Below are 13,918 nucleotides of genomic sequence, written 5' to 3'. Positions count from 1 at the left end.
GATGACCATTTGAATCGTGAACATGGTTGGGGAACTACGAAGCGTTTAATGCCACAACTAGAAGGTGCTGGAAATACCAAAAGACACTAAATAGATACCAATGATCCTACTGATATGTATACAATCACGACTGTTAGCGAAAGAAGTATAGAAAAATTTAACACTACAGCTACATACTACAAAATATCTGTAAATGATATGGACGTCCGCGAACTTCCAAACATCATCAAGGCATTAAAAAGTATTTTCCAATCAATTATTGACACTATAGCAAACAATATACCATCCAATGATAGAGTACGAGTTACCATAGACAATCCACAATTAGACTTTCCGATCGTTCTTCCATTCATTAGACGATCTGAACTCACAGTCAGTAGACTATTGTCCGAAATAGAGAGAGTTCTTCAGTCGTATGAGGAGTTCGTGCTTGATGAAACCTTTGGATTGGAGCTAGTTCATGTAAAGTTACCTTCTGGAAGTGGAAACCTTAAGAAACCTTTCGTGGATATAACAAAACTGCTGCATACCAAGGGCAGTATCATTCAGATAAAAATACGGATGAACTGTGTTGTGCTCGAGCCATAGTTACGGCTATAGCGCGTATTGAAAAACACCGCAGTGGAATAACATCCGACAAGGGCGCCATGCACAAAAGCAATTAGCTCTAGATCTACACGATAAAGCAGGATTACCTTTACAATGTTGTGGTATAGAAGAGGTTAAACAGTTTCAAGCAGTTCTTCCTAAGTATCAGATTCATATCTTGTCAAAAGAGCACTTTAACGCTATTATTTACAAAGGACCAGCAGAAGAAATTCCTATTTATCTGTACTATCATGACAAACAGTTCGATGTCATTACAACAATGACCGGGTTTCTGAATAGGAGCTACTTTTGTACTCAGTGTAAAAAGGGTTACGAACACAAAGAACAACATTCCCGCAACAATCCGTGTGTTTACTGCCATCGTATTCACAGAGAAAACTCAGAGAACTGGCAATATTGTACAGACTGTAATCGATTTTTTAAAAATGAAACATGTTTTTCAATGCACAAACAGAATCACGAGACACTTAGATCAACGTGTGCTTTGTACTATAAATGTAAAGCCTGTGGACAAGCAATCAACTTGAAGAAACATAAGAAACCTCACAATTGTAGTGAAATATATTGTAAAACGTGCAAGGACTATGTTGAAGAGGGTCATCAATGTTATATGCAACCTGTAGAAGACGAATCTGTGATCACTGACATCAAACAGAAGTCCAAAGACACAATTTATATTTTTTTCGATTTGGAATGCACGTAACAAGATACAGTAGAATGTGAACTCGGTTATTCACCAGGTGTTGGCAAAAAGTGTGTGAACTGTAAAAAAAGCGCACTGCGGTTCATACAAACACGAACCAAACATGTGTGTCGTTCATAAGGTTTGTTCTAAATGCATGGAGAATCACGTTTCTTCTGATTCATTTTGTAGTCATTGCGGGAAAAATGAGCTCGTTTTCAAAGGCGACCACACGACTCAGGAATTTTGTAAATGGTTATTTTCTGAACAAAATGTCGGGGCTACTGTGATTTGCCACAACTTTAAGGGATACGATAGTTATCCGGTCTTGCAATATCTTCATGAAAATGCCATCCTACCGGAAGTGGTAACTAATGGGACAAAATTTATGACCATCCAGGTTCCCATTTGCAAGATACGTTTTATAGATTCAATTAACTTTCTTCCCATGGCTTTAGCTGACATGCCAAAAGCATTCGGTGTCACGGAACTCGTCAAAGGTTATTTCCCTCATCTCTTTAATCGGAGAGAAAATCAAATAGTTACCCTTTCACAGTTACCAGACTTGAGGTATTATTGTCCAGATAGCATGAAGACTGAAAAAAGACAGAAGTTTCTTATTTGGTATGACATGCACAAAAATGACAAGTATGACTTTCAACATGAACTTTTGAAATATTGCCGGTCAGATGTAGACATTCTGAGAAAATGTTGTTTGAAATTTCGTACATTGTTCAAGGAAATAACGAAAAAGTATGAAATGCCAGGTATAGATCCTTTTGAGAAATGTAAAACAATCGCTTCGGCATGTAATCTGGTCTTCCGCAGGAACTTCCTTCAACACGAAAGTATCGGTATAATACCACCACATGGATACAGGCCAGAAGAAAATCGGTCTGTATTAGCATACCAATGGCTGGCATATGTATCACATCAGCAGAAAATATACATACAGCATGGAAGAAATCAAGGGGAAAAGCAAATTGGTCCTTATAAGGTGGATGGGTACTATGAGACGGAAAAGGGGGAAAAGGTTGTTTTAGAGTTTCATGGCGATTTTTGGCACGGTTGTAACCGATGTTATACAGCAAACACAATAAATCCAATAAAAGATATGACAATGGGCGAGCTTTATGCCAAAACTTTGGAAAAGCAACGCTACTTAGAAGCGAAAGGTTTCACATACGTCTCGATGTGGGAATGTGATTTCAAGAAAGAAATAGAGACAAAGCAACATTTACGTAGCTTTATACAGTCGTTGGATTTTGTATATCCACTTGAACCTCGAGATGCCTTCTACGGTGGTAGAACAGAAGGTTTTAAATTGTATGAGGAGGCCTCCGATACAAAAGAGATAAATTATTACGATGTTACCTCATTGTATCCCTTCATAAACAAAACTGGAAAAGTTCCGCTTGGACACCCCGAAATTTCCACTGAAAATTTCAAGGACATAACTGAATACGAAGGTCTTGTAAAATGTAAAATTTTACCACCTCGTGGTCTTTACCTACCTGTCCTACCTCTAAAATCAAATGGAAAACTGATCTTCAGTCTATGTAGACTCTCTGCAGAACAATATTCGCATCGTCATGTCAGCACGCTGATAATGACAGGGTATTCATGGGTACCTGGGTTACAGATGAGGTCAAAAAGGCCCTGTCGAAAGGTTACAGAATACTCAAACTTTACGAAGTCTGGCATTTTAAAGATATATCCCAATATGATCCGAATTCTAAATGTGGTGGAATTTTCACGGATTATGTCAATACCTTTCTTAAAATCAAACAGGAGGCAAGCGGATGGCCAGAGTGGTGTAAAAATGACACGGATAAGCAATTATATATTCAGAAGTTTTACAAACAAGAAGGGGTGCATTTGGACAATAGCAAAATATGCAAAAATCCAGGTCTTCGGTCTTTGGCTAAGCTGATGCTCAATTCATTTTGGGGAAAGTTCGGTCAGCGGACAAATCTGACACAGACGTCTTACGTTACAGAAACAAATGAGTTTTTTGACTTCATGACGAGCGAACAGCAGCACGTGAAAAATGTAAGATTTGTGAACGAGGAGTCTGTTCAAATAGACTGGACGTACAATGAAGATTTCATTGACGCCTCAACTCGAACGAATGTTGTCTTAGCGGCGTATACCACAGCTCAGGCAAGATTGAAACTCTACAGCTATTTACAACACCTTGGAAAACGTGTCCTTTACTGTGACACTGATTCCATCACATTTACTTCCAAACGAGGTGAATGGAAACCACCTCTTGGAGACTATTTAGGTGACTTGACGGACGAAGTTTCTGGAAATCAAATGACACATTTCGTAACAGGTGGACCAAAAAATTATGCGTTTAAAACTCTGTATGGTGATAAGAACGGATTTACTGCATTTTGCAAAGTTAAAGGGATTACCCTTAATTTTAAAAATGCTCTCAAAATCAATTACGAAACCGTTGCTGAAATGGTTACGGGAAGTTCGAATGTTGACACTGTAAAAGTTTTGGATACAAAAATATGTCGAGATATCACTAACACTTCACTTATTACAAGACAAGAGGCAAAGGATTACAGGATAGTATTAAACAAACGGGTAATCGGGGCAGATTACCTCACATATCCATATGGCTACTAAGACAAGAGTGAGAGCAATGCATTGTAATTACAACTGATATACATATTTCATACACTGGAAATTGCTTTTAAAACGACTGATTTATCTCTATACATCTATAGTTCATCATTGTATATGTTCAGTTGTAATACGTATATGTCTTCTTATGTACATATACTGTGTAGTGAATTTATGTATATATACAAAAAAATAAAATATAGAATTCAATATTATTTGACTTGTTGTTTATAGCTGAAAGAAGTGCTTAACCTCAGGTGTTCAGTGTATGAAGGTCAATATATACTCTGATTCATCTGTGATATAGGTTAAGAAATGTATAAATGCATTGTAACACTGAATATGAAAGATAGTAGCAATGTCAGACATAAGAATCCTATTGAAATTAAGACTTTAGCGCACATTAACTTTCATCCGTGTAAGTTTTAGTACTATATAGGTTGCCAATATATCGATCATCACTAGATACAAAATACGCCTGAAGCTGGTTTATAAAGCATCACTCCACGCCCGACCGATTTCAAAATGGCAACATTACTGCATCATTCAACGGACATATGTATTGGGGTCACCGAGTGCATTTTGTGCTGGTTAAACGCTATTGACTACTCGAGGCCATCACTGGCAAAGAAATGGTTAAGCGGTACAGGAAGACATAATAAAATACATGATGCTGTCGTATCATTGTATCAAGGGCGTAGGAGCTGGGGCGGCAGGGGCGGCACCCGCCGCCCCAATATTTCGAGGAGCGGCGAAATGCCGAACTCGTAAATTTCTGAAAAGGCTAGAAAATATAATTGAAAATAAATACAGCGGTCTTCCATTTATCATGAAGTGCATCGGCGACTGATATGTACACAGAATTTTGTCATATCGCTGACACCTTCCTAGATCACCTAGGTGACAGGGTATTGTATAGGCATAGGAAATAGAGATCAATATAATTGCACCTTACTAATCCTACCAGGTGTTCTGTATTACAAAAGTGATTCTATTGTGACATTTTGATACAAACAAAACTGTATTATCTGCACTATAAAATACTTGCTGGTATTTCATTTTATTATCAGCTTGTTAAAAGTTATTTTTTTCACCATAAGTAAGTTGACAAAATCATAGGAACTAGGTTTGGAGGGGTAAATCAAATACATATGAATAAATCCTAAATGTTTTTGTTGTGCAAAAAAGTATCATATTGTGTCTTAAACCATTTTCATTTTCCACTCATTTATGTAATTGCAAGGGAAGTAAGCTAATAGATATCTCTGCTTATAAGTACTAGCCCAAGGCAACAGTTGTCATTCTTTGCGGATCACAACTTTAAATTAAATATTTAAACTTCTGTAATTGATATTAACAAAACTATCATAAATTTCACATTTGTGAAATCAATTTTGGTTATTTCAAGGACTTGGAAATCAATTTCTAGACTTCATTTAATGTTTTTCTATCATTGAAAATTTTAGGGCCTATCTCTATATTGTACAAAATCGATAATCCGCAACGACCAAGGCCGCGGCATTTTCACGCCCCGCAGACTCGGATTATAGGCGATAATCGTATTTAATTGCTTACTGCCGAACAGATTATAGACACTTGTAATTAATGTTGTGTCTCAAATTCTGCCGACAATGGTAAGTATCTTGAGTAAATCACAAACGCAAATCGGGATCTTTAGATGACTTTTCATAAAATATATTAAATTAAATATTTTGACACTTAAACATATTGTTCGAAATATCAAAGAAACCAATCTTAATGATTTGATTCAACGCATCAAATGTAGAAAAATCCTCATAGATTTTGCAGATCTAGTTAAATTAACAAGTATTACAGCTTCTACATAAAAATATAAAAGGATTTTTGCATTTCCAAATCGATCGTTTTGTAAAAAGAACCCTGAAGTCCGTTCATTCAACCCGCGATCAATGGTTCAAAGAAAACAATGAATTGCGTTTTACCTTTATAATGCCATTTAATGACTAAAATGCTATAAGGATTATATTACCCCTTTAAGTCAGGGTCTTGTGCTCGATCCCCTACTTAGACATTACTGGTTTTACCCTGGCAAGACATTGTCCGTATCTAACATCGTACCGCCATTACAGTGTTTAAACATAGTAAACTGTAATTAGGGGTGAAAACTCGAAAAAAACGAGTATGTTCAACAGATACTGAGCAGTCCAAGAAGTCGCCAGATTGCACCATTTACTCTAGCTATATGCAAAATTTTCCAGGGGCCACCCCGGACCCTGTTCATAGGAGGGGGACACCCCTCCCAAAACCACCCCATCTGCCGCCCCAATACTAAAATCGTCCCTACGCCCCTGTGTATGATTGTACATGTCAGTTGGTATCGAACATACTGGTTAAAAGTTTTAGTAAAAGACTTTGGTCTGTCCCCAGTTTTAAAATTTAAAGATTTTTTTTACCTATGACTTAGCAGAGAAGTTAAAACGCCGACAATAAGTATTGATATTGGTTATAGTGAAAAGTCGACAATTCGAGGGGGTGAATGCGAAAGAAGTCTAAGTGCTTCTTACCCCTCGAATTGTTTACATGCCAACTATTACTTTTCAGAATGAAAAAGATTTACATCAGTTTTATAACTTTAGGACTTTTGAAAATGAATTGATGTAAACTCAAACAAAAGAAATGCTATTCATTTTACACCACGACATATATCTGTTGCCAAACAGATGTTTAAATATTATAACGATAGTCCTACACTTGTAGACAAATGATATTAAACCTTACTCTAGATCAGTATTTGGATTTTTATACTACTACTAAATATAAGTGCAATCTGTAGGTAGGGCATTTTATTTTTCAATGGCAAATGGTACACTGTTTAAAATTTCTGTTCACACTTATTTGACTCAGTGAATGTTTGTCATTTGATATGGAAAATCAGGGACACTCATTCATTTTTTGTATGATGATAGTACATGGTTTGCATAAAACAAGAGGGTCATGACGACCCTATATAGCTCACCTGTTAAACTTGGTCTTAGAATTATCAAGATAAACATTCTGACCAAGTTTTATGAAGATATGATCATAAATGTGCTACAGTGTTAACAAGACTTACCTTCGATATGAGTGGTGATCTAGTTTTAGACCCCACATGACCCAGTTTCCAATCTGGCCTAGGAATCATCAGGATAAACATTCTTACCAAGTTGCATGAAGATAGGATCATAAATATGGCCTCTTGAGTGTTAACAAGCTTTTCATTTGATTTGAGTGGGTGACCTAGATTTTGACCCCATATAGCCCAGTTTCGAACTTGGTATAGAAATCGTCAACATAAACATTCTGTGAAAGTTTGTAGCAGATCAAAGCCTAAATGAAACCTCTATATGGCTGAAAGGGCTGAAATAGAAAATTTTGCCCCTTTAAGGGGTAGTAACTCTAGAACTCATGATTCGAAAGGAACCGAGATCTTACTGTGACTTAATTTGTTTGTAAGTGTGGTTAAAATCAACTGTAAAATGTCACTTCTGTCGTGTTCACAAGGTAAAAATGTTGGCTCTTTCAGGAGCCAATCGGGGGCCGTAACTCCGGAACCTATAATTTGATCTAATGGATTCACCATGGAATCCAATATCTATTGTTGTTAAAGATATTTTGCAAGTATTAAATCAAACCATGAATTCTCTATATAGATGCAAAAGCCAAAATAGCAAATTTAGGCCCTTTAAGGGGCCATAACAGTGAAACCCATGACGGGATTTGGCCAGTTTTCATAAGGAATCGAGATATTATGCCAATACAAGTTGTGTGCAAGTTTGATTTAAATCGACTGCAAAATGTGGCCTCTATCATGTTCACAGGAAATGTGAACGGACGGGCGATCAAAAAAGCTCACCTTGTCACGTAGTGACAGGTGAGCAGAAAAAGAGAAATACAAGTATTACATCTTTACAGTGACATATTAGGCCAAGTCAAAATGTTTAATGTTAATTGGGTTCATGTAGCACTATGCACAGTACTTGATGTATTTAGTTATGTTTAGACCACACTGTGCTTCTGCAGTGTGAACTAGTTTTTTTTAGCTAGGGCATTTTTCGTAGTACACAGATGTAATGGGGATGGGGGTTGGTGTATCCTCCCCTTGATTATTTATCAATGTGAGAACGGCAAATGGTGCATTCTAGTGTGTATTTGAAGCAAAAACATTGCACTAAAACCTTATTCTTTGTTAATTATTTATATAAAATGTTTTATTTTAGTAGGTTTGTGCGTAATATTGTAATTAAAAATTTTCTTTGCGAATTTCTTTTTTGTCATTGGAAACATTGATGCTTGACTCACTCGAAAAAACAGCATAAAGTTAAAAAAATAGTGTTGGTTGCATGACATGACTGAATCAAATTGCAGCAGATGCGCAGAAGATATAGCCAGAATTTCGTGGAAAACGGCTATTTTGGGACTAATGACTTCACGGTTGATCGATTATTTTCAATTGAACATGTTACGTTCTTCAAGTGTAATGTAGTATGAAGAAAACAAGTCAAATTTATAAATTTAAATGTTTTATTAACAAATACCCAAGTTATACATCTGGATAGTTACTTTTGCTGTTCAGTATAGGTTATTTACAAAAGGCGAATATCCAGAGTCATGGGATAGAGCCATCATCACACCAGTTTTTAAAAAGGGGGATGTAAATGACCCTAAAAATTATCGTGGGATAACGCTTATTAATGTCATAGCGAAAATATACTCACAAATTCTACTAAACAGATTGACAGAGTGGACCGAAAAGTATTATATGAAAAAATCTCAAAAAAAAAAAAATCAATTTGGATTTAAGAAAGGAAAGTTAGTGGTAGACTGTATTTTTCTGTTCCACTCAATAGTTTCAAAGGTTTTAGACAGCGGGGATAAACTTCACTGCATCTTTATCGATTACGAAAAGTGCTTCGACAAGATAGATCGATCACTTTTTGTGGCAAAAAATATTAATGGAAGATGTAAGCAGTCAATTCGTCAAAGCTGTCCGGTCAATGTATTTTTTCAGTGAAAGCGTATGTAAGATATAATTCCACTTATTCAGAATTTTTCGATTCCCGATTAGGCTTAAAACAAGGGGACCCGAGTTCCTCTCTGCTCTTTATGTTTTTCGCGAACGATATTATTGATAATATTAACACGAACCTTGACAATATATTTACAATTAATGAACTAAAGTTGTTCTTAATATTATTTGCAGACGATCAAGTCCTTTTCGCGAAATCTCCGGAAACACTACAATCAATGCTTAAAGACATAGAAAACTATTGTACACGTTGGGGCTTGAAAATTAATACGTCAAAAACGAAAGCAATGATTTTCAAAAAGGGTCGACATCATACGCAAAATGATTTTTATATTTATAATTGTAAAATAGATATTGTTGAGACATTTGAATATTTTGGACTCACGCTTTTCAAAAACGGTAATTGGTTTAGAAGTAAACAAAATTGCACAGCACGCTTCCTTTGCTTTACATAATCTTTTTTCAATATTCAATAATATAGAATTGTCGATTTTTCAGAAAAGTAAGTTATTCGATTCACTTGTGGGATCAATACTTAATTTCAGTTTTGAAATATGGGGCAATCACGAAGCCACCGTTATCGAACTAATTCATACAAAGTTTTTACAACGAGTTTTAAGAGATAAAAAATCGACAAATTTAGCAGCTTTATATGGAGAATTGGGACGTTTTCCCCATTTTGTATATCGTAAAATAACATTAGTCAAATACTGGGTAAAGATATTAAAACAAGAGGAATCATCATTAATTAAAAAATATATCAACTTTTAAAAATAGATACTGAATAACGGTAAAAATTGGGCAACTCAAATCAAAAGCATTTTATCAGACCATGGATTTTTGTATCTCTTGCCAGAACAAGCTTCTATGGATATGCCTATAAACGCAATTAAACAAAGAATCGTTGATACTTATCTACAGAAGTGGTATTCAGGTATATCGACTACAGTCGTTTTGCATTCTTAAACATTATTTTGACTTTGAAAGTATTTACAAATAACCCCAAAGAATAAGTATAGAATTGCATTACCTCGCTTTCGTGTCTCTTCTCATAGTTTGTGTATTGAAATAGGAAGGTATATTACCATTTTTTATTGGTTTGTCCCCCATTATCATGATTTAAGAACAAAGTTTTTTTAAACCTTATTATGTCACTGGCCCACATTGAATAAATTTGAATCCATGATGTCTGCAACATCTAGAAAAGTTATTTGCAACCTGGCTAAATTCCTATGTTTTGCTAACAAACTACGTATTTCTTAGGGTTTCCCAAGATAGTAACAACTCTGATATAGATTTCGTGTCTTGTTAAAACATTGAAACTTATTGCTTATATATTACTGGTAATGTTTCACTAAATATATCTCTACTGAAAGTTCTTTTTGTACCATCTGGTTTCAAATTTTCGTAGAACTATGTTTACACTGTACATATTTTTGTGTAGGCTATAAACATTGTCATGAAATGTTCCATGCTTGAATAAATTATTCGTATTCGTATTGTCTTCCGCAGAAAACGCAGAAATAAAGTTCTCGCAGTAAAAAATACTTATACGGTATTTTATTTTCTACACTATTGGGACCATGAAATAACTGATAATTCCATACATTTAGTAAGTACAGTTATAAGATATATCTATGATATCTGAAAAATAACGTTATAAATATTACGCGTGACAAATTACGTCTGCAGTGTTATACAAATGGTCCTATTCAAAAGCGTTTAGCCTTGAAAATGTGCCGATTTCTCAACCGACAGTTTATCAAATGTTGACATTGTATTATAATTTTATTATAGATTTTTTTTAAACCGTTAGCGTAGGCGGCGTATTAATGTTTTATTATTACAAAATAAGCAATCAAATTGTAGGATAATGACTGTACATAAATTGTTATAAAACTACAAAGACAATTATTGGTAGATTTCAATGCACGTTTCTGTTATATGACAGCTGTATCATCCTCTGCAAGGGGTTATTCAACGATGAGATATATTAAACTTGGTTAATTATAGGGAGATAATTTGAACAATCTTGGTTAAAGACTGCTACACTATACTACATGCCAAACATCAAAGCCCTAGGTCAAGTGTTTTTGTACAGTCAAGAAGATTTCCAAAGTTTTCCCTAAATAAGTCTATATATATAAACTATGTGTCCCTCAGGGTGGGGCCTATATTTGATCCTAAGGGGATAATTTAGATAATCTTGGTAGATGACCAATAGGTAATGCTACATACCAAATATCAAAGCCCTACAGTAGAACCTATAGGTTTGGACAAAAAGATTTTTGAATATGTTACTTCTGGTTGCCATGGAAACCAGTGTTCTGTACGAAATTCAATTCTTTGAATATTGGTTAAAAAAAGACAATCAAAGGAACATCCCTTTGAAGTTTCATCAAAATTTACCTGGTGGTTTAGAAGGAGACGTTATTTAAAGGAAGTGTTAACGGACGACGGACAATCAATGACAACAATAACAACTAATATATTGACAACCTACTACTTTAACGTTATATTATTTTCTGCTTTGTTTTTCCGTTCATGCGCGTATCATGGTTATTACTTCAAAACCTATAATAAGAATAAAACAAATGTAGATGAATAAACTGCAAGCAATTTCTATTATCAATTTATTTATAAGGTACCGTGATTTAACATGATAAACGTAAAAATTTAAGGAGAGAGTTTCAAATAAGCTTTCAGCTTCCTGCTCAATCCTGTATGCCTTTTTAATATATGTACTTGTTGGAAATGAATTGTGATTAATAAAGTATTGTTTAAACCAATGACAACAATATCTCACCATTGAGCACTTCGTGCTCAGGTGAGCTAAAAATGAAAAGAGGGTATTTTTATTTAGATGTTTTAATGTACTCTATTCTGTACCACCCGTTTACTTATAGTTTCTTTCTACGTAATATTAAACGTATTAAGATTTCAAGTGTCCGAATGATACGTACATGTATCAAACTTTCTGAAAAAAAATCTCTTTTGACTTGTTATTATGTGGCCCGCGTTTTATTTACATGCAATTTTTAAAAAGAAAAATAATAGCAGGTGAAATGAAACGTTGTTTCGTAAACATTAATTTTGTCTATTTTGTATTTGACTGTAGTTCCAGTATCAAAAATAAATAACGGTAAAACGATGTATCTACGGCATATTATGTGGTATAGCATAAAAGTATCACATACCATTTTCAGTAGGAGGCGCATCATGAAGCAGTTTATGCTCCTTGCCGTTGGCGAGTTTATTGTCTGCTGCAGCATATTGTAGTTGGTTGTCCATTGTCTGTTGGTGTTCCACTTTTTTATTTTATAATCAGTATACTTTCAAATAAATTTTTCCAACAATGTTTATGTCCACTTTAAAAGAGGTGTCACTGTTTGGTTGTTTTGTTTTGTCTGAAGTTTAAAATCACTTCGTCCCCTTAAAAGCGGATGTTGACTGTTAGCCTGATATTCAAACGTCAAAATATCCTCGCTTTCTACACAAAGTCAGGTCTATTCCCTTGACATACCTTTCGTAAATACTACTGCGTAGCCGTTGTTAGTTTTTAAGAGTATCGATTAATTTGTAAAAAGTGACAGACTTGGATCTAGTGTAGGTTACGATAATAGCGCATTTAAAATTAAGTAATAAATGTAAGGTGCATAAAATTATATAAACAGTGTCTCCTTCTGCCTATTAAAATTTTGTTTCTTTTGATGATTATAAATATATTGATCCATATTATTTTAAATAAGATGAGCAAGAACAACTTTTCAAAAATAATACCGTTAAATTGACTTATTGTGATTTGTATTTTAGAACATCTCAGTTTTAGCATTTAAAATATTTTTAACATTAAAATACAACAAAATCACCTGATATCTTAAGAAAAGAACAATTCGTTCGCATAGCGGCACAGATGAAAACCGAGTCCTTTCTGAGTGATAACTAGGCACGAAAATTATTTACATACAGTTTTCAAACGTCATAGAATAATCTTATTTCGAAACGCATTTCATTAAGTGTTCCCAGAGTCGACGAAATTGGATTGTTTTTGTGTACAAAATTGACTACAAACTACTTAATTGTTTCGCAAATTTACCAGAGAGGTTGAAGAGTGCCGCTAGAAATTGCCTGTATAAATAAGAAAATTCTTAATTAAGAATGAATCTTGTCAAAATTTTGACTGTTCAGGATTAATATTGGACACAGCTGTCGGCTTGTAAATTGGATAGAATTTGCATGTGCTGACCAAATAAAGGATTTCATAAAGCCGCGTAGGTTGGAAATAATGCCGATATATCTAATTATTCAATTGGTTATTTTTGTTGTTTACAGAATTAAGAGTTTACACGAATGTATAACTGACTTTTTTGTGTAAAATAAATGAAAGCTTGACTATTTTTTCCTAGCTCCTCAGAAACTATCGGGTCTGAAATTTATCTTGGGTATTGAAAGTCAGTCCAAACAGAACTGATGGTCGTCCATCTATCTAGATTCAGCTAGAATATGCTAAAAAGATGAACGGATATGAGCCACTTATCTAAACACAATTTTTAGGTCTAAGCCAATGCTATAATATATCCAGTCAATACTTGACAAAAGATAATAGGTAATGATTGATTTCTGGGAAGCACAGAGCACCAAAAACATAGCCTCAGAGCCACGTGTTTGCAAAGTAAGCCCACAACAAAAGGAAGCCGTAGTTTGTGGCCTGAAACAAACAGTTTACATGTATTTATTTTTATCGCAAAACAACTGAAGTAGCAGACAGAATAATAATATCTGTCCGGATAGAAGCCTCGTTACCGCCCGATGTCCTCGTGATGGATATTTCTGTCCAAATCGTAAACAATGACAGATATTTTTTCTTGGATATCGTATACATATGCTTTTTTCCGACAGATTACCGTATTTTACAATTAATAGATGGGAATACTTTCTTTGTAGCG

At 34.8% G+C, this 13,918-nt stretch overlaps 1 protein-coding gene across 1 annotated transcript in view; it reads right to left on the bottom strand.

The window, feature by feature from the left end:
* The window catches only part of LOC123561395 (glutamate decarboxylase 1-like), a 35,168-nt gene extending 22,297 nt beyond the window's left edge, over positions 1–12,871 (bottom strand). Inside the window, exon 1 of the mRNA XM_053553236.1 lies at positions 12,170–12,871. Coding sequence (XP_053409211.1) covers positions 12,170–12,263 — 94 coding nt within the window. The 5' untranslated portion in view covers positions 12,264–12,871. The remainder of the gene's footprint in view (positions 1–12,169) is intronic.
* Between the last annotated feature and the right edge of the window lie 1,047 nt (positions 12,872–13,918).

Source organism: Mercenaria mercenaria, chromosome 10 (assembly GCF_021730395.1).
Source record: "Mercenaria mercenaria strain notata chromosome 10, MADL_Memer_1, whole genome shotgun sequence".
NCBI lineage: Eukaryota > Metazoa > Mollusca > Bivalvia > Venerida > Veneridae > Mercenaria > Mercenaria mercenaria.
The sequence above is the reverse complement of the archived record's forward strand: the minus strand, read 5'-3'. Positions and strand labels throughout refer to the sequence as shown.